Source organism: Centroberyx gerrardi, chromosome 5 (assembly GCF_048128805.1).
Source record: "Centroberyx gerrardi isolate f3 chromosome 5, fCenGer3.hap1.cur.20231027, whole genome shotgun sequence".
NCBI classification, from domain to species: domain Eukaryota; kingdom Metazoa; phylum Chordata; class Actinopteri; order Beryciformes; family Berycidae; genus Centroberyx; species Centroberyx gerrardi.
The window spans coordinates 25,114,395-25,136,923 of NC_136001.1; the positions used below are offsets into that span (position 1 = coordinate 25,114,395).

General features: G+C 43.2%; 1 protein-coding gene across 1 annotated transcript; it reads left to right on the plus strand.

Moving 5' to 3' along the window:
* The first annotated feature begins 3,361 nt into the window (after positions 1-3,361).
* Positions 3,362-17,633, plus strand: tacc1 (transforming, acidic coiled-coil containing protein 1). The gene is made up of 13 exons (XM_071894450.2): positions 3,362-3,897; positions 5,293-5,405; positions 8,167-9,592; positions 10,686-10,746; positions 11,508-11,697; positions 13,655-13,719; positions 14,196-14,327; positions 14,424-14,500; positions 14,635-14,678; positions 15,085-15,248; positions 15,336-15,442; positions 15,605-15,725; positions 16,355-17,633. The coding sequence occupies exons 1-13, from the start codon at positions 3,740-3,742 to the stop codon at positions 16,418-16,420; spliced, it is 2,724 nt and encodes a 907-aa protein (XP_071750551.2). The 5' UTR covers positions 3,362-3,739; the 3' UTR covers positions 16,421-17,633.
* The last annotated feature ends 4,896 nt before the right edge of the window (positions 17,634-22,529 follow it).

The following is a 22,529-nucleotide window of genomic DNA, read 5'->3' on the forward strand; positions in this document are numbered from 1 at the left end:
CACCGGGCCAGCTGACTTTTTCCTCAAACAACTTAATAAGCCGGCTGTAAACACTTTGCGATCTCAGGAAAGTAGTTCCGTAGCACCGAAAATAGTCCCCGGCGTAATGAAGAACTTGTTCCCATTTGAATTTGATTTGGTAATAACTACAACAGTCTGACTTTTCGTGGTAAGAGTTATTTTTAAAATTGAAACTATGTTTTTGTGAGCTGTATTTCAGGGGTTTTATCTTACAATTGGAGCCAATGACTTCTGGGTTGACGGCTAAAAACGGTACGTGGGAAGTCAGAAAGTAACGGGAGTAGAGCAAACGCATTGTTGATTTTGTTATTTTCATAGGATTTGTTGACGGTAAGCAATGCATTAAAAAACACCGGCCTTATCCTTTAAAGTCCATTATTGCAATGCTGTCATTAACTCATTCCAGGCCTGTGGGTGAACGTTGTAAATCAAATGCTATGTTGATATTTGAGTGGATAATGCTTATCACTATCAGAATATTAAAAACGACCCCATTCTCCTATACCACAGTAAACAGGTAGACCGGGTGTCATAAGCTCTTCGGCCACTAGGTGGCACTGCGACACATAGAGTGCCATCCTGTAGGTTAGAGAGAATACACCAACACTCATTTCTAAAAGGATGTGGTCCACAACTTCCTTATTTTGATGGTAAAGCAGAACTTTTTCTCTTCCATTTGCTGCAATTTGTTTAATGTTCATGTCACATTGTTCAGTTTGTGTTTTAAAGCAACATGTAAGCATCTTTTGTCAGTTCCACAGCTGCCATATATTGCTGTTTGAGGGTTTTCCCCCACTTCTAGGACAAGTCAACTGCATGCTACAACACACACACACACACACACACACACACACACACACACACACGTTCAGTTTGAGTCACTTCCTTCTCCTCTGTCTGCCCCTCTGCCTCTCCCTTTCTGTCACATTCTTTCATTTACAGGAACTTGTGATAGATTCAGTCAGTTTGCCAAAGCCAGGTCATCTCTGTGTGTCCACACTTATTTCTGGCTCCGGAGGAAGGGCTGTTATATAATGATTTGTTTCCAGTATTGTCCTCTTAAATTAGAACGCGGTCTCAAATTTATGGCAAGAGCTTCGTTAAAGTGTTCCAGAGACAGGAGAGTAGACATGTGGAGTGTTTGTGTGCATGTGCATGGGCCATGTGTCACTTTTGCACATTTTGTGTCTGGATGTTTACTTTTCAGATTCTTGAGCTGTGTAGTTTACTACAGTGTATCAGAGCTGCTTTGTCATGAAATCATTGTTATTGGATGTTAAGCCAATCTGACATGGAGAGTAAACATAGATCATGACTCACATTTGTGGTGAGATAGGCTGAATTTGGGTCGTGGTGTCGACTAAGAAAACCTTCTTGATAAGGGAACAGGGGAGTTCAGGTTGTTTTACTGCATTTCTTGTGACTCACTAAAGTCGTTCAGTCATCCCCCCCCCACCCCCCCCCCCACCCCCCCCACCCCCTCTGTGTTTGAAATCTGAGCTCTTCTCCCTTTAGTTGTGTTTGGATCACAGTGGAGCGTCAGACTCCTGGGCAGCAGCAGTGATGGTGGTAGAGGTGCCGCAGCCATAAAGAATGGGGTGGTCTCCTCTCTGGAAAGACACACACACACACACACACACACAGCTGCCTCACGCTACCTACTGATGTTTATTGTTGCCATTTTTAGACTAGAACAGCAACAGTCAAAGCAGCACCGTTCTCACTTTCAAAAGAAGAGGAAGAGAAGGCGATGCACAGTACAATGAAGTGATCACGTTTCTGGAAAAGCAGCAAAAGATGGTGATGCTTTCATGCTTTCTGACAGTTATTCTTATGTAACCAGCTAAACGATGTGTCTTCACTGGCCCCTCACCACTAGTGCAGAGAGGCGGTTTGAAATAAACAGTGAATCCATGGAAACAAAGGGTCCAATACTCTTTCCTCTTAAAGGCACCCAGTTATTGTTCATAAAAATCCTCCACAGACTCCACACACTGCCATTTTAAGGTTCCCCATGTGCTACAGCTGAGCAGACTGAAGCTCTTTTCTCATAGTCTTGTCTGTTTATTAATCAAACTTCACCTTATCAGTACTGATCAAAGATCATTGACCAGGGTCACTGATCATATTGACTAGACACCAGCTAATCTTCTGCTCTGATAGGCCTGGACTCAATGAGGGATTCCTCAAAAACAGGCAAGTCTGTTGCCTTTCAGAAAAGGAACATATCAGAGACGGCATGAACTGATCCATGTGCTCCAGCGATCGTCTCTTTTTATTAACTACTACCATGATCGATGCATACAGAGTCCCCTCACCCTCTCCTCCGGTCAAAACCTCCACCAGACCCAGTGGAGGGGCAAATAAGTGGACAGAAGAGAGACTCCACCTTCTCTCTGGTCTAGACTCTAATGTGGAAACTCTGACTGAGCCACATGTGTCTCTCCTCCTCAGTGGGAATTTGGGAGGAGTTTCGCTGTTGCAGACCAAACTCTGGAGTGCAATATAAACAACAATACACCAAAGATCCATGACGAGCCTCGTGCCACATAAGACATAAGACATGGCATCTGTAAGTCTGTATAACTTGAAATGGAGAGTCCTCTCTGGATGATGACTGAATTCCGTTGGCCTTTTCATCAACATTAGTTATTCTAGAGAAGACTGACTTCTTGAGGTTTATTTCAGACACACATCATCAGTGATATCAGAGAGACTGAGACTTCTTCCTTCCTTCACTCGCTTTCCGTCATGATATGTGATGTGTGCCTGTGTCAGATGCTATACCATCTGTTAGGGAGTCCAGTAGAGGTCGGGCCCTCTTGTCAGGGAGTGATCTGACCCTTTACCTCAGGCAAACTGGATCACATGCCTCCAGTCAGGTAGTTCCCCAGGGACTATAAGCAACAGTAACCGGTTCCCCTGGTCTCGCATGCCTGCCACTGAAACAGAGAAACAGTTAACGGTTAAACAGCCTGGGGGAGCAAGGAAGGGTTAAGCTCCGGCCCCACATTCCTAACTTCTCTCTGGGCTGTAAAATGTGGAGCCCCACCAGTTCTCCTCCTCCTCCTCCTCCTCCTCCTCCTCCTCCTCCTGTGTTTGTTTTCTCTCTCCCTCCTTCTGCTTCGGAGTGGAGGAGCTGCCTGACAGGGAGATACCATTCTCGAACCACAGGGGAAACCAGTTTAGCTGGGTCAGGCGGAGCTGCAATCCTGTCTGAGGCGCGAGCTTCCTGCCTCCCCCCGCCCCCCGTGTTTTCTCTCAGTGGACGGGCCCGAGGTGGAGAGAGAGGGAGGGGGGTGGGGGATGCAGAAGGAGAGAGAGTGAGAGCAGCATTTTGGAAACCAGCTGATCAGAGCTGTGGTATTCTGCCACAGAGACAGAGGGGGAGCGAGCGTGACTGGAAAAAGGAAAAGATAGAGAGAGAGAGAGAGGAGATAGAGGGAGAGAGAAGGCAGCTGAAGCCTTTGTCATCCCGAGAAAGAAAATACACCGGCAGAACCTGAACGGTAGAAAAGAAACGTCTCCATCCCTTCATGGGAAACTGGCAACTCCTATGAAGAAGAGAAAGCTGTGTGGAAAGATGTGAGGACGGTGGGCAGGGTGGAAATTTGAGGAAGAAGAAGCAGAGCGAAGCGGCCAGTTCTCCAGTGAAGCTCGTCAGTCAGTGAAGTCAACAGACGGAAGAGGAACCTCCCTCCCGTGGAAACAAGAAGACATGTCTTGGCTGTCCCCCGTGTCATGGGCCAAATGGACGTGGACGGCGGTGCGAGGAGGAGAAGGAGAGGAGGATGAGGAGGGGCAGGAGGGGAGCGAGGGAAGGGAGCAACGTGGAGAGAGAGGAGAGGAAGAGGAGGAGAGATCTCAAGGCTACAGGCAAGTGTTGTGCCAAGAGTTGAGCCTTGAGACTACTGGCAGTGTGGTTCACGTTGTCTGGAGGAGTGTGTGTGTGCGTGTGTGTGTGTGTGTGTGTGTGTGTGTGTGTCAGTGTGTGTTTGTATGTGCGCTCTGCTTCTCCACCTGTCAGGTTGTGTAATCACCAATGCTGTAAGGCTGGGTGAAACAAGGGGAAGAATAAGAGGGGAAACGTTCAAACAAATTCCCTCCTGAAGAGAAAAATATATCCATGGTCTCACGAGCAGCGACAGTTTGTTGTTGCCGTGCAGAAACATCAAGTGTGGTGTCATTTGGTTGTGTAACACTGAAATGTTCCTGGTGTTGCTCTGGATGAGAATATGAGGTGTTTCTTGTGCTGTTTGTGTCTGCGGAACGTGACGCGGTCTGACTGGAGAGCATACAAAGGGAGAATTTTTTTCTCAGCCTCTTTTCTGTGGCTTTAGAGAAACAACATGCCTCCAGCACTGCAGACAGGTACAAATTAGTGTAATGATGTAATCATCGCACACACACACACACACACACACACACACACAGACACGGCACACACACACACAAGGCTCCGTGGCCTTTTTTGTGTCTGCTCCTCATGTCTGCTTTGATAACATTATCACCTTAGCCATTGTTTGAAGTGGTAGAGGAGCTTCACAGCTAGATTCCTCCCCTGCTGACTCTTCCAGACCGCTACTTGTGTTTTATAGGGAAGTCAGTGTTGGGTTTCTGTCTCCCACAGCTATCAACATTTTATCAACCAAACACTATCATGAGTGTTCAGCCACATACTGTACACTGGAGTGCTAAATCATTAAGTGATATCAATGTCCATGCTTATCTCCTAGTCATCTCAATAGGCTCAATAGGTTATATAACTTCATGTCTGCTGCAGTGTGATGTAGTAGTTACATACCACAGACCACATACTCGCTACAGTGTAATGTCAAAATCAATACTGAGAAATGTCCACATGAAAAAAATCTAGACTTTTTGAAAAAAATCAAATCTATGACTTGCTACACTAGTGCGTACAGACAGCTGTACAATAACAAAAGGCTTTACTTTGCCATGATTCAGATGTAACACTGTGATATAGTCATTTTTTTTCTTCTGGAAAGCATCTGTGGCCTGTTTTCTGGTAAAGATCACTGATTTTCAGCCAATGGCCAATTAAAATACATTCTAATCTAGAGTCCTGTCCTTTCCCATGCTTGAGTGTTTATAAGTCCAAGTAGTCTGCATGGTGCAGACTCATACCTCATACTGTATGGTGCTGTAGATGAGACAGGAAATAGTAAACTGCGTTGTTCTCTCTCTCTCTCTCTCTCTCTCTCTCTCTCTCTCTCTCTCTCTCTCTCTCTCTCTCCCTCTCTACCACAGCTCTGACTCAGAAGGCCATTTTGAGACTCCTGAAGCAGCAACTCCAGTCCATGCCCCTCTGACAGTCCCAGGAGGAGAGCTGGAGAACAACAATACTGATGCAGGCAAAGCAGGTGAGGCCGCTGCTGAGCACTACCTTGTGTGCAAATAACAGAGAGAGAGAGAGAGAGAGGGAGAGAGAGAGAGAGAGAGAGAGAGAGAGAGACACAGCATACTGTCCAAGGTGTAAACACACTACAGTAATACCTGGGGGCAATAAGGTGTATTCTACTTGAAGGTTCTCATTTACATAAACAAACTGAACACACACCGATGGAACAGAAGCAATAAAATGCCATTTCAGTATCACTTAGCACACACATAGACAGAGCATACTTCTTTCCTTGTTGCCATGGCAACAAGAGTCTTTTAACGTCTCTGTGAATGCTGAGACATTATGTGTGTGTGTGTGTGTGTGTGTGTGTGTGCACGCATGCACGCGTGCATGTTCATTTGTTTACAAGTATGTATGTGGTCAACAGTAAGCAATAGTTAGCCTGCATTACAAAGTCCTCACCTACTAAAATATGTATCAACTAAATAATAATTGATATATATAAATAGTTCATTTAATCTGTCTCCAAATTGAATTTGGGTTGAGTTGAATTCCACTATTATGTCTCAACTGTGTGTGTCACATATCAAGTTCACCATACCAGTGTAATTGGAGACATATGCAGTCTGACTGTCTGTCTCAGGAATGTACCTGCCTACTGCATATCAACTTCCAAGAAGAGTTTACCTGCCTTGTTTAACTATGAGTACCAGTTATTCCAGCATTAAAATTTCAGCACATACAGCATGCAAACACTGCATTATTATTAATGCATAGCCCAATGTTTAATGAAAAACAGTCAAGGCTGTCTCACACTGAAGCAGGCGCTGAAGTGTGAATTGCATGCTTGGTAAGTAAGCTGGTATGCATGCTGAGCTGGGACTCTGGTTTGGGTTGTGATGATGTCGGCTGTGCCGTCCTTGTCATCTGAATCACTGGGAGGAGGAGTCTATAGGAGAGTGTGGGAATGGCCTTTGCTCTGGAATTCAACAGGTCTGACAAAAGCTTTGGTTCGGCCTGCTTTGCATCGGTCAATGGTAGAGGTCAGAGGGAGGAGAGTGACTGAACATGTTCTCAGGCAGTCCTCCGTCTCGCTGCTCCACACACAGCGATCTGGGTTTTATTCTCCACTCCTTTAAGGAGCTTTGAAACCCTGTGGCCATGTTTTGTGAGTGGTAAATGTGATGCAATCATTGTTTTGGTACGGATAATCCTTCCAGCAACAATTTCCAAAAGTGTGTGCTGTAAAGGTCGGCCAGTATGGAGCGAGGAGGAGGGAGTTCACTTTTGTCTCCACCACAAACATCCCCTCCTGCAGCTGTGGAGAAGCAGCTCTGGATCCGTCTCTGTTCCCGGCAGACGAGAGCTGAAGTGCCTCTAGAAACCTCTTGTAGTGTAAACATGCTGATGGCTCTGTTTGTCTGTGCTTGTTCAAAGTCTCCATTACTACATCCGTGACAGGATATACCTTAAACAGCTTGTAAATATTTTCTAGAGAGCTAAATAATGAGTCGTTGTCCCACTCAAAGGGCACCCAACCCAAATCAAAGCAATGCATATTTGGTGACAATAACAGCCGGATCCTTGATCATACAGACGGTTGCTTTGTCTGTCTCCAGGATGGATGGATGAATCTAATGAGAACTACATGAGGAGAAGACCTTTGGCTTGGGTCAATGCATATACAACAGCAATAGCAATGCTACTGCATAATACTGTGGGTTCCATAACATTGGTAGCTAATTTTGAGTTTGTTATTATTCATAGAAATGTGATAGGATTTCTGTATAGCAGCTGTGTACTGCTGGCTTGGTTTTCATAGAAGTGCACTCAACTGATAACAAATAGCATACTGTAATTCACTGTCATGCTGCATTGATTCACATTGCATTGGATCTGGCAGTGTGCAGATCTGTGAGGAGTGTGCCACCAATAATTACATCAGTAATATTTATACTAATATATTTAAGATTTATTATCAAATTAGACCACAAGATCAGCTTCTTGTTGCAAACTAAACAGCCACCACAAATCAATCAGTGAGTTTTGCCCTTGTTGTGGCACGTTCTCTCTCTTTCTTTCTTTCTCTCTCTCTCTCTCTCTCTCTCTCTCTCTCTCTCTCTCTCTCTCGCTCTCTCTCTCTCTCTCTCTCGCTCAGAAAAACATGTACACACCAGAGTGAGAGAGAGAGAGCAAAGAAGAGAACCATATACTGTTCTAGTTCTATAACAAAATATTGTATGGAGTAATGAGTATGGGCATGTTAGATTGCATAAATATTTTGCAAATGACACTAGGGCTGCATGGTAATATGCATGGATGTGGATATAAATATACCAGGCTGTTGCTAGTCTCCTAGCAACATAATGTTACATGAATAGTGTGAGACTGACAGCCATGCTGAAATATGTTGATATTTCAAAGGGCCCTGGGGATAATAATTACATCACAGCCTCTGTCCCTGTTGCCTCAGCACCCAACACACAAAATAAAACATCGCTGTTTTTGTATTTTTTTTGTTAGGTTTAACTGTCAACTGCCTTCAAAGTAAAACATCACCATGGCAACAGAAGCAATTGGACCAGTTGGCTGGCTAGCAACCTACTTTCAAGCAGGCTTTCAATCAGACATCACCTACCTACTGGTGTAGAAGTGATTGGACAGACTATTATTGGCAACAGAGACCTGCATGGCTGGTCCGTTCTTGTCTTTTTGTGTTTCACTTATGAGCGGGTTTCTGCGGTTAATTCTGGCTTTGTTTTCTTTCATTTCGTCTTCAGATTTGGAGCAGGATGAGCAGCTGATGGTGACTGGTCCTGCTGAGGATCAGGACATGTTGCTCCACCACAACATGGGTCAGGATGAGCCTGTGGTCCCACTGGGTGGCCCACTGGAAATAGACATCCAGGCCCAAAAATCAGAACAAACAGAGAACCTTCCAGAAGCCTTGTCCTCTGTGCCGGTGCCTGATTCATCCTCAATGAAGACAGAGCCTGAAATGGCTAAATGCACAACTCCAACCTCATTCCCAGCCCCTGAGCCAACCCCTGTCCTAGTCCCAGCCCCTGAGCCAACCCCAGCCCCGACCCCCATCCTAGTCCCAGCCCCTGAGCCAACCCCAGCCCCGACCCCCATCCTAGTCCCAGCTCCTGTCCCAGATGTGGCTCCAGCTCCAATCCCAGACCCAGGCTCAACCCAGACCAGCGGACCTGCAGCCAGTACAGCTCCAGAGCCCCCTGAGGAGAACCCTCTTGCTGGCCCAGAAACATTGTGTAATGGCCTCCTTAGCCAGACAGAGCCTGCTCGAAAGACTAAAACCTCCAAGTCTAAGCCTCCATCGCTGAAGCTGAAGGCCCCGCTGAATGAGCTGGCTCAGGAGGATGAGGAACAAGAACTCCATGTCCCAAAGGTCAACTACAACTTTGACCCTGACCAGCTGGATGACAGCTTCAACCCGTTCACCAGCGGCGGATCCAAAATCCAGAACTCCCCCCCTCCATGCGGCCCAAACTCTCTCCCCAGACTAGAGCCGCTCGGTAGCTCACTCCCTGTCTGCGAGGCTGGCTCTGCATCTCTAACGGAAGTAGAGGTGATGGAGTCGTCTTCGGAGGCGAAGCCTGTGAAGCTGGAGTTCGGTCTGGACGAGGGGGCAGTCAGCAAGCCACCTCCGAGGAAGTTAGGTGGGAAAAAGACAGTCAGCAAACTCCCAGGAAAGAAGCAGAGGCCCAAAGCATCAGCGGCTGCCTGCAAACCAGCACCAGAACCCACAGTATCTGAACCAGTTGAACCAGTTTGTCAACCAGTGTCAGAGCCAGTGCCGGATCCAATTGCAGAAACTATTTCCACGTCAGTTTCAGAGTCTGCTGAACCTCTGAATCTGGATGATGTTCCTATTCCCAAGTCAGGAACATATAACTTTGATCCCAGTCAGTGGGATGACCCGAACTTCAATCCATTCGGTAGCAATAACACAATGAGCAGCCCTCCAGTGCTCACCAAGGGCTCCTATAGCTTTGACCCAGATACCTTTGATGACTCTGTGGACCCCTTCAAGCCCTCCAAAGCCCTGAATAATGAGGACTCCTCCAATAGCACCCCTCAGCCTGAGAAAAAAGTAAAAGATGGAGGCAAACAGAAAGCAGGGCACCCGCAAGAGGAGAAGAAAGCGAAGCAAGCTCCCAAGAAAAGCAAGGACAGGACAATCACGTAAGTCTACAGCGAAATGGCTTGGATGACACTCACTTTCCACCCATACGTTCATAATCTTAGTGGTAAGGTAACGGTGGTTACCTTACCACTCAATCGCCATTCCCTCCAGAAGGTTGCAATTTTGTGGTTGTAACATTGTATAGACAACGATATTCAGTTCATTGTATATTTTTCAAGTTGTTTGATTTATATTCACTTGTATAAGTTTTAGATTGACCATAATGAGTCTGCTGTTTCTCATGCTGTATTTTTTATTATTATATCCACGAGCGGTTGGAGGCACACCAAACAATGCTTTGAGCTCATGCCAAACACTTAACACTGCATATTGCCATTGATGTGATTCCCAAAGAGGTTATATATAGGCTGTTAAGTGCTTCTAGCTGCAGTGTTTGAAATTCAGCTTTTACAGGGCTGTTGGCATCTTGTGTTTATGACCGAACCTCCCCCCAAACGCTAAACTCTGAGTATCTAACATGCTGAGCTGAACACCTTTAGTCACTCACTCGCTCTCCTTTGTTTCTTCCCTGTTCCCCCATTCTCTCATTCAAATCTACACCCTTCCCTCGCTGTATCCCTTTCATCCCTCATCCTTCCTCCTCTTGTCTGTTACGCAACCCCCAACCTCTGCTTTCGTCCACTTCTATTGGCCTCAGGACCTCTGAACAAGTCAAGTTTCTCTGTTTTCTGTTGTAAGTACTCTCGCTATCGATGCTCTCCTTCTCTGTCTGCCTCGTCACGCCTGCTTGCCATTTTACTCTTCGTCTCATGGCATGTGCCGTTTGAAAACTGGCCGGTGAAGGAGCATGCGAAGCAAATAGACGTCTTCCTCACTCCCCCTCGACTCACAAGGCCATCCCCTCGCACATTAGCACCTCGATTTGTCTCGTCTTGTGATCCCTCCAGAAGTTGGGCATCACCAGTATGGTTATATGTATCTGTTCCTCATTTGATATGGGACTGTGCAACGAGCTCAAATGGCACAAAAAATGCTTGCAGCTAACAGTGACCATGAATTTGAATTCTAAGATAAGGATGAATATTTTGTATTTTTTTACACTTGTATCATTGTCCTGTGCTTGTTTTGTAGGAATTCCTGTAAACTACAGAAATATGAAAGCCAGTCGTTGGTCCTTGACGTGTGCAATCAGGTAATCAGGTGTGTGTGTGTGTGCGTGTGTGTGTGTGTGTGCGTGTGTGTGTGTGTGTGTGTGTGTGTGTGTGTGTATGTGCGCAGTATCAGCTGAAAATTTTCACCTTACTGCAGTGACACTGCAATGCCCATTATTCAGCAGCTTTCCACCCTCTGGGCCTCACCTCTTGACACACACACACACACACACACACACAGTACTAAAGCTGACAGGAGCATCAGTGTGTCCAGCTCTGCAGTGCTGGGTTGGCGTGGTGACAGATCCGTGACTCATCATCACTCAGCAGTCAAATATTAGTCCCATGTGCCCTCAACATAATCACCTCCTCCATCTTCAGGACACAAAGATGCTTTATACCCCCAGAGTCTCTCAAGTTGCCTTAACACAGAGTTTGTCACACCCAACAATGTTATCTTAATATAACTTCCCTACAGAGGGGTTACAGTAGAGTACTAGTTAAGTACTGGAGATATGAAGGATGTATGGGATAGTGATAAGTAATATTACCATATCTGAAGTCACTTATATCCATCCATATTTGTTCACATGAAAGGTTTCAGTCCAAAACACTACATATTGACTTTTTAGATAAAAAGCTACATGAAATTTATCACTCAATAGTTTGAAAATATACATGATTCCATCCTCAAGTATTTGGTAGGAAAAGGTTTTAAAACAGGTACTAACTAAAATGTTTTTCTGTAAGGAGTTTTGTTTTTTTCAGAATAGCTAATATCTAACGTGATCCATGTGTTCAGGAGGAGGAGGAGGTGGTGGTTCAGGCTCCAGAGATCACCCAGCGAGTTCATCACGCCACCGACGAGGAGAAGCTGGCCTCCACCGGCATCATGGGCCAGACCACAGACACCCAGGCGGAGAGAGGAGACTCTGAGTGCAGCAAAGGACCAGGCAAAAGTCAGCCCATCAACGATATGTCTATGATTGACGGTATGTCTGTCTTCAGGATCCCCTTTTGTTCATAAAGTTTAATAATCATAATAGTGTTCTGGCAGAAAAATGTATCCAAGGCATGTTTAAAAAGCACCGATGACCCACCGATGACAAAGGATGATCCTGTCACCTCTCACTACACTGGAGACAAAGCAGCGTTCCTCTTTTGTAAATTGGTATCATAATAGTGTGTTTGAGTTAAATTGGACAAAAGGCAAAAGGAGATACTGAAAGGAGAGTGAAGTTCAACAGCTGCGTAGAAACGGTGCTAAATCACAGTCACAAGGGAACAGCCACTCTAAGGGAATCCACTCTTCCTGCCTGGGGGCATTTGGGATCTTTTTTCTTACTCCTCGGCTTCAGACAAAGGACTAGCTGGCCTATTTGTCCAAGAAGCTATACTTGCTTTTGTGTGTTATCTGATTATCTGATGCAAAAAGCACTGGAATCTGTTAAGTATTGCTATCCAGGGGCTTAGTCATAACATCTAGTCTATTTAATTCCAGCTAAGCCTCTATGATATCTTGTGATCTAGTGAAGTGAGGAGTGTTTAAATATTAGGGCACAGGAAAGACCATTCTAGCTCAGTGTAAATGCATAGTGTGGTGTTACAGAAGTGGGCTTGTGGCTGAAAGGTTGCCAGTTCCAATACCAGGACAGACTGCGTAGCTCCCAGAATGTGTATAACTGTATAAAAAGATTTTAAAAAGCATGCTCAGCAAAAACCTGCCCTGGATAAGTGAAGGTTGCAAATATAACGCTAGGGAACAGATGCATCCCACTGGTATGCATTAAAAGCACCAGTCTGCAGCAGTGGTGCAATCATCATATCATGTGGTCATCACTGAAACATGGCATTTCTGCATCAAATCATGTATTAGAAAAACAGCGCCCCTGTTCATCAGACTTAAGTTCAGACAAATGGAAATTCTGACATGGTGTGATGAGCATTTCTGCCATCGAATGATAATAATTATCATCATCATAATTATAGCTGTAAGCAGCAATTGTAGGGATTTAAACTTTTTACATTAAGGCCTTAAAGCTGTTTAGTAGATGTTAAAGTTTCATTAGTGTGAATGGTAAAACAATTAAAGTGCTACTGTCTAATACTGTATTTAGTGTCTCATCCAAACTGGTATGCAGAATTGTCCTTGTCTCTCACAACCGATGCATATGTATACAGAGTCTTGTGTCAATCAGATTTAAGGTGTGGGAGTTATGGCCTTTTAAAGCTGAAAATGTTTGACATTTAATTATAGTGCCATCCTCTGGCCAACATGGGTGGGTGCCGTTGCAACAGAAAAATAGCAAAACAAACCGTTGCAAAACAAACAAACACATACAATAGTGTTTCAGCCATACGGCTTGAACCCCTGATGCTTTATCGATCTTCATAGGGAAATTCTCTTTTCGCTTGCCCCCTCCACAGGAGGTCAGAGGTCAGGCTGAGCTGCAGAGTAGCAGCCCTGCAGCTGGTAGGGATTCAGTGTCTTACTCAAGAACTCTTCAGCAGGACAGGTGCTTGCTGACTCAGGCTTGATCCTGTTGTGTGGTTGTAGGGCAGTTTCTCCACTCACTGCGCCACCCTGCTGCCCAACCTCTTGTGAGGTTTGAGAAATGCAATGCCATGCCAAACAGCACGGGAAATATCCTGGAGCTGTGCTATTGCTTGCAGAAGGGATTGTAATTTGGATCAAATCTCTTTCTATTTATACATAGCCCTCTACAAATACCATTCAACTCATGCAGCATGTCACTTGGTTTATAAGAAAATGATAAATGTCTTTACATTAAAACTATCTCATAGGTGTCCTCCGCAATGTTCCTCAGGTCTGAGTACTGTGGAATGTGAACTGATGTTCCTTTAAATGTCATTTAAATATAAATAATTAGTATTATTAAATGTCAACATTAGATCTATATTGAATTATTTGGGTTTTCCCCCTTGTAGGGACTGAGACCAAGATTACAGATGACCTGGAGGAGAAGGACACCTGCAGTCTGAAACATGACCTGGTAAGTGGACTAAGGGAAAACTGTGTGAAAAATTTTTCCATTAGCCATTCTTCATCACAGTTGGGAAGAAGGTAATTGGAATCCCACCTGTTTTTATTGTTCATACTGGGACATCATTTACAACCTGGAATCTTGCGTCCCACCAGCCATTTTTGCAACAGGAGAAATCCAATCGCTCTTAAAGAAATATTTTTCTTAGACTAACATCCCAACTTTGAGCCCATTGTACTAACAGAGCATTTGTTGCAAGATCGCCCACACTAGCACCTCGATACTAGACAAATGTTTGATTAATAAAATGGTGTCAAATTTGCAGTACATGTCCTAGAAAACTCCTGGGATTTTTATATACTGCAAATAAGCCATGTCATAAGTAAAAATGTCTGATATGGCAAATAAAAGCAACCGAGGTATCGATTCGGGACAAGGCATGGGGATCTAAACGTAAAATATAACAGGATGTTGAATGTTGTCAGATGATGTCGGACTCCAACCAAATATCAAAGGTGATTGGCGGTGAGGGCCAAGACACAGACTCCCCGTCCCAGGACGGCATGCCTCTGAGTGAGATGGACAAGGCTGCGGTGCTCACCCTGATCAGAGAAGAGGTTCGTCACTACCACACACCAGAGCTCTAAACAGCATCATTATTAACTCCTTAAATACCCTTCTATATAAGTTTTTCCTTTTTTTCTTCCAAACAGATCATCACTAAAGAGATTGAGGCTAATGAGTGGAAGAGAAAGTACGAGGAGAGCAGAGCAGAGGTTTTGGAGATGAGGTATGAAACTAAATTGTTTCTCTGCCGCCTTGGTTCACATGTACAAAACATTAGAGTGCAAATGTAGAACAGATTACAAATAACTTGGTGAAACAAAGTTGACAAAGGGCTGCTTTCTATTTTCATCTTGACAGGAAAATAGTTGCAGAATATGAGAAAACAGTTGCACAGATGATTGGTAAGTTGTTGCCACCTAGTGGTCGTGTTTTCTGTTTGTTTTGAACATAGACTGGAGGGTCGCTTTATTGTAAATAGTGTTTAGTTCTACTTTATTGCTGCTCTCTCAAAATCTGGGTCACCTTCAAGCTGCAATACATTCCCCACAAAAGATGCATTAAATTTACAATGTGTTTCCTAAATAACAGGATACAAAAAATCAAGACATCAAAGCAACTTTTACCACATATACTGAAAACAATTTCAAACAATTGGGGTAATATGCATTCAGGTGTTGGCGATTTTTTTTTATTATTTAATCTGGTGGTGTACCCACAATGATGTATCATTTTAGCCGTTAAGACTGAGTATGCCTCTAACCCTGGCTTTGTTCCTTCCTTTAAATCTGACCCTTTCACTGCGTACAGAGGACGAGCAGCAGCAGAAGACCCTGTCCTGTCATAAGAGCGTCAGGCAGCTGACCATGGAGAGGGACCAGGCCGTGGCCGACCTCAACTCTGTGGAGCGCTCGCTCTCCGACCTCTTCAGGAGGTACGAGAACATGAAGACTGTCCTGGAGGGCTTCAAGAAGGTCAGTAGAGCTAACGAGGTTGTGAGATGTCAGCGCATCAGTGCATAATAGCCGGATCTCTTGATCTCCTCTGCTGTATCTCTCCAGAATGAAGAGGTGCTGAAGAAGTGTGCGCAGGAGTACCTGGTGCGGGTCAAACAGGAGGAGCAGAGATACCACACCCTCAAGATCCATGCTGAGGAGAAACTGGACAAGTAAGTTAGGCATCCCATCACGGTTTGTCTCCACATATCCTCATTCATAGGTCTGAATGCAATTAATGCCTCATTTACTGTAAAAAGCTATTTCAAATTCCAAACAAGACATACGAGTCTGTCATTTTGATGATCCTTACCTGTCTCTTGTGCCTCTTGCAGGGCCAATGAGGAGATAGCCCAGGTGCGCACCAAAGCCAATGGTGAGAGTGTGGCGCTCAACGCCAGCCTGAGGAAGGAGCAGATGAAGGTGGATTCACTTGAAAGAGCTGTCCTCCAAAAGGTAATTTGAACATGATAAACTGTTTTAAATGTCTACTGGCTGATACGTCTTTTTAGAAGTCTGTTATTCTGGTTAAAGGTGCTACGCGTTGGTGTACCTTGGTATAATTACCTTAAACAAATAAGACCATGTTTGAGACCATTGGTATCCTTTATCTCACACCACTGGTATTGTTTGTACTATTGTTTCTCAAAATTAAGACCACATTTCCCATAATACCTGTTGTTTCCGCAACAACCCTCTTTGCCTTTGTCAAAGGTTTTCTCTTTGGTTTTACTTAAGAGGATAAACATGTTGGAAGTGATTTTTCCATCGGCCTTCCACTTTTTCCATCATCTGCCATTGAGAGAAACTTGCAAAAAGCTTTAGCTCTGTTTGTGCTGGAAGAACAGCGCCCTCTTCCTGTTATCTGCTGTAAAGCAATCCAGCAGATTTTCCTCCGAATCCACCCTGTGTCACACAATGTAAAATGTACTGCCATGGAGGCTGCCAATCTTCTCAGTGATGGTCTCATTTGCTTGTGGTAATCTCAAAATCTCCATGTGGCACTGAATCATAGATGTTAAACTGTTACATTTAGCACATTCAACACCTATTTTTAACACTCTCTTTCTCTCTGTCTCTCATAGAATCAAGAGATTGAGGAGCTCACCAAGATCTGTGATGAACTGATTGCCAAACTGGGAACAGACTAAGAGGCCTTTTATCAAACTCTCTAGCACTTAGTCCCACTCCCTCAGCTCCAGCCCCAGACTTCTCCCACTGTAACGTGTGATGTAAATACTTTACCACATCTCAGCACATCTCAACCTTCCTCTCTGTCTGCTCTTTTTTTTTCTTCAAAATTATTATCAAAAAGGTAGGGTAATTGCACTTGCTCATTTGCATTTTTCAGCCTGAAATATGAAATGACAGTAATCAAGAAACATCATACCATAATGTGACAGTTGAAGAAGCACAGAGTTATCATAATGTGTATTAAAGGACAGATATTTTTGAAGGAGTGGCTTTGTGAGTGAGGTCACTGGCTGCTTCCCTGTGCTTTTCAATTACAAGCTCTGTCATGGATTTAAAGGCTCACTGAAAGGTTGGGAGATCCACCAGTTGTCTTCTGTTGGTCCTCTCCTTTGAAGTGTGTGCAAGTTTGGGAAAATCATCAAGCCAGTTGTACAACAGAGAGTACAAGTACAAGCTGTTTATTCACATTTTATACATAATGTTTTACACAAAACTGTAGAAAATCATGTGGGAGAGATATGTGCAATATTTGTTCATCAGTAGGCTGAGGGGGAGATGCTCTGGAGCACAGGCAGACAGCCCAGCCACCATGTTTCTCTTTTTATCTTCATATTTAATTACCACAACTGGCTTGGTCTGCAGTGTAATTAATTGAGCTGATCAGTATTCTGAAGGGAGAGATCACTTCATTGAGTGCCTAAACAAATCATACTATATTATATTATATTCCTATTTCTCGCCTTGAGTTCTTTTTCAATCTGCCATTTCTTTGGCAACGCATACGTTTGTGAAATGGACAGTTTAATTCGCACAAAATGAATTGTATCCAATATTACAGTGCATATCTTAAGTTGCCTTTGAGTTTATTTTTTTACTGTTATTGCACATCATAACATTCTACAATATCTGGTAAAGTCCCTAGTTGTGTATAGTTTGAAGTGAAACCATGGAGAGTTTTGATTTGAGATACACTGTGGCCCTCAATTCCCTAATCTATGGGATTGTTTAACAAGAAGAGAATCATATCTTAAATGTATCAGTTCTATCATATTCATCTGGCAGTGGTTTGACAGTGATGGACGTGGAGAAGAGAGTCACGTTGGAGCTCATGTAGGAAAAACGTCAACTGCCAGATTTAACTTTCTGTTCCTTTGCCTTTCAGTGTGGAAACCTAAGCAGCGCATTCTGTTGCAGCCATGTAGATATTCTTGGACTATATTCATGTTTTGTCTGTAAACCCAAATGTTGCTGATGTGCCTTTAATTTGTCCTTTTTGTAAAAAAAAAAAAAAAAGAAGAAGAAGAAGTTTTGTTTTGGTTTTATTATTATTTCCCTGATGCAGGTGTTCCCAAACTCTTTTGCCAAATGCATGATCAAAATATCCTGAAAACCAGTGAGTTATACAGGTTTGCAGTTGTGATGCTTCCTCTGTAATGGTAGACCAGTGAGCCATGTGAGTACATGGTGGGCTACATTACGCTTAGAGGTGAAGGCCTGCTGCTGCCGCTAACATGGGCTTATGACCATGTAGTAAAACATCTATTGCCAATTCCTTTAACATGTTCCTGGTCTGACTGAACCTAAATTAGCACAAAAGTGTGTTTTTGATTAGATATGTTTATCTAACGCCTGCTTTGGACCCTTCTTTTGTTTCGTGGATCAGAACAATCAACTGCCAAATGTCTTTGCCAAATCAAATGGGTTTCAATATGACTTTATGTCTTATTGTGGTGGTGTTGCATTTGTTTGAAGGTGCTTTTCAATGCAAATCCATTGTTGCAGTACAATATGTGTATATTTTATACTTTAAGAAAAGGATATTCATAATTTTGTTCTTAATATTTGTAAAATGGAAGAAATAAATATGCCCAGATTGTATGTTAACTGCTATATTTTGTGCATAAGGCATTCCTGAATAAATGGTTAAAATTTAAGTATATTATGCCATTTTGTTTGATTGAGTCATTTAAGATCTGCATATTTATTACAGAATTGATTCCTCTTCTTGCCATCAAGTATTTTTAAGGATAAAATCCTAAGCCAGTGTCCCGTGGAGGTGCATCAACAACATGTGGGAGTAGGCTACACTCCCATGGTTCTAATGCATACTGAGGGGGCACATGCCCCATCAAAGTCTTACTCCTCTCAAATATAAAAAATATGATTTTTAAAAATATGTTTTCTTTGTTTAGTAATGCTGCTTTTAGATTGTGTCAAAAATATTCCTCTTATTGTGGCAAAAATAATTAATTGTTAACTACCTTCCTCCTTTCTCCAATGTTGTTTGTACTTTACACATGGAGATTTGCATCATCAGAACCAGTAAGACAGGGAAGATTACATGGAGCAGAAAAAACAGCATGTGACCCACAGCGCACACAGAGAACAAACTAGAAACATGACTGTTGCATAGCAGTGGCAGAAGATCTTTGTTGTTGCTTGAGTCTACTCACTGTGTCCGTGCAAAGATGAAGGAGTTCTCCAGCCAGCTACCATGACAGAGCAGTGATGAACACAAACAGATGCAACCTCTGTTGTTTGTTCCTACAGTCCAGCCACAAGCCAACTTCCATCACTGTTTCCATGTTCCTGCAGCCATTCTACTGTGGCTTACTGCCACATTTTGGGTATTTGAGTCAAGATCCAGCAGTCACCTCCATTAGTCAGTGGTAACAATAGTATTAAAAATGACAAAAGAGTCTGGCTTGGTCCAAAATATTGGCATGGCAGTGAATTGCAGGCAACTGCCCAATTTTGAACCACCAAGGTACTTAACTCACTAACTGGCACTTATACCAGCATTAGAGTTGCATTAGTGTGTGTTTGGTCTGACCACTGACCACTGACTTCAAAGCTGAGTCCCTTCCTGGCCCCCTGGACTAGACTGGTTTTGTGTCAATCTTTTTTTTTTTTAACTAAATGTGAGAAATGCAATTAACTCTTTGTTATCACGTTAATATATTTTCTAGACAGCTAGCTATCAAGTACTTAACTTGAGCAAATGATCATGCTGGCTGTTTTTCTTCCCCTGCCCACCCACTGTTACAGCATGTGAGGGGAATGAAGTTTACTCCAAGTAAACAAGTGGTCGTCCTCATTAAGTCCCTTTTGCCTCCTAAAACACGTCCATCACTACCAAACCTGTTCTAAATAGTCAGGAGGGTGGAAAGGGCTAGCTTGCCAAATGTGGCCATCAATTTTTACTGATGGCCACATTTGGCAAGCTAGCCAGGTGTGATTCATCACGATGCTCCAATGGAAGAATGAGGAGGAGGTAGAGGAGGTAGAGGAGGAGAGGGAGGAGGAAGGGAGGACAAAGATGAGGAGGAGGAGGAGGGAAGTCAGAGGAGGTGGAGATCATATCATCAACACTCCGCCCATTACCAAACTACTGCTGCCACCACCAGAAGCAATACTTTCACCTACTATCATCATCACCATCATCATCATCATCATCATCACCACCACCACAATTAATATTACCACCACATTACTATCACCATTGACTTCATCATCATCCAAAAAAAAAGAAAAGAAATAAGAAGAAAATCCTCCTCCATATAAACATTTCAAAACAGTCCAGGGATGATGATGATGATGATGATGATGATGATGATGATGATGATGATGATGATGATGATGATGCTACAGTTGCTGATCAGTATTTATCAAGAGGTAAAGAAAGATTAACGCTCAGTGATAAGCGTACTATAATGACAGTGGTAAAAGTATAGCACACTGGGTAAAGTTAAACAAGTGGTTTGAAGGATGTTGGCTAAACAACACATTTTACATTCAAGTAAAGAATTTCATCACATTTTATGTCTGGGATTTTTTGGGGGGATTTTCAGACAGAGGAGATCATCAGTTAACTCAGGACTGTCATTCCTCATGTGTTAGAGTCAGGCAGGTGGAGTCAGTTCACAGTGTGTTTGTACAGTTTGTGTTTGAAATCGCAGCTGTGAATTTGTGCCAAATTATATTTTCTGTGCTCCCTGTCCTGTGGGTCGATCAGCCTTTTCATTACCATGTGTAAAGTAAGTGAGACCACCACGTCGCGTCGATTAGCACCGCAGCAGCTTCTGACCACATGGTGGTGTCCTGTAACACCGCAGCGCCACCAGCCACAGAGGGAGGCACACCACCAATCAATGTCGAGCATTCAATAGGATGATGTGTAGAGTGAGTAACTCCATAGGGGACTTTCACTTTTAATAGATCATTGTTTTCTAGCATAGGAGATGGAACACTGATTAAACACTTAAACAGTCATACAATTTTGGGAAATGTGTAGAATTTTGAAGTGCATAGAAGAACATAAATTCAAAGAAAACGTTCAATATCAAGATATATACATAATCAAAATAGACTTTTAGGAAATAGGTTTCAGAATCGACAGATCCAGATCTTTAATAAAGGGGATCTTGGGGGATCAGAACCTGACACTGTCTGATAATCTAAATTGATAGGATTTTTTTTTAAAACCTGGGGAATTTTCTCCTAATTTCTGTGTAAATGTGTCATAAATTGATTTAATCTAGAAGTTAGTCCAGAGTGAATGTCATTGGTGTCCGACCGGCTGTGCTTAACACTCACCAGTTCTCTATAAACTCACATAAGCTTTCTAGCGCCAATTAGTGTGTTTTCATAACCCTGGTGTTTGGGCCAGGGGGCGGGTGCTGGATGCTGAGGCCGCCGCTCATTGGCTGCTGTGTGAGCAGAGGAGTGGGACGGGACGGCGCTGCCAGCTGAGCGGAGCACAGAAAACAGCCAAGTAGGGGGACAAAGAACCGCTGCTGCCCACACCATCCACTCCAACAGGTTGGAAACCTCAAGCCTGCTTCTCGAAAAAAGTATAGTTTCATCTGTCAAAGTAAGTGCGTTTTTCACATTTAATATATTTTTTTAGGATATTTTGACTTCTGATGGGTTATACTCTCTCATATGCAGCCTAATCGATGTCTGAGACTTTTTGTGATAGCAGGCTATTGCTCTGATAACGTTGGCATTGCTGCTTTTGGGTTTAATAACTTTGTCAAACGTCTAACACAAATATAGCCTAGTTTTGCATTCTGCATTTCAAATGGATTGGCAGCATTTCAATTGGGACAGTTTTCACAGCCCCCAAAAGTTTTCCTGTCATCCTATCATCATCATTTTCTTATCATCAAAACATGTCATGTAAACTGTATTGCCATCAGTGATATAACTAATAACTCGTGAAGCAAATTGGAAGTTGTCACTTATTGGCATTATTCAGATGTTGACATGGGACAGATTCCCCTGTCTCCTGGCTCCAGACAGCCACAAGGTCTTTCTTTTCTCTGGGCATTTCAATGGTATGGCCTGGAGAGTAATTTATCCAGCAAGCTCACTGGGAACGGTGCTTGTCCAGGCTTAGAGGGACTTGATGGTTGATTTATGCTTTTCTGAAATGAACAATAGGCAATTCAAAGAATCTCTGTGGAGAGCCCAGCCTGGCTTTGAGTGAGAAAGCTATAAATTCAACATGTGGAATTTTGGACTTTCCAGTTGACTTGAAAATCCCTGGCTACCTTTCTCTGACAGGCAGTTGTCGCTTTGATAGGCTTATTGTTCTTATTCAAGACTACATGCAAGTCTCTTTACAGCCATGGTGTCTACAATGTGCAAATCTCCATTTACAACCACACAGTCTTGCAGTTATTAAAAGGGGAGTTTCAGAGCCAGATGAATGGTACTGACAAAGTTTTAACTACTGACATTCTTTTTAAGTGAGAAATAGATGTGTCAGCACTGGTTTTGTAGGAGATACTGTATGTTGAATATTATCTGGAGCATACACAGCAAATTTCCCAGTGTTAAAATATTTTTTTCAGTGACAATTGTTTGGAGTTGACAAGTGTTGATTGGTGAGCTGTTTGTCCACTCATAGAGCTGATATGGCTCTGGATCGGCTGTTTAAAACTGTCAAAAAGTGTCAAATTAACTCTGATGGATGTGGAGGATTATGTTAACACTGACATATTCTCAAAGTCAAATTAACAGATATGTTAAATATCATAAGGCCTAAGTGAACTAGCCCCG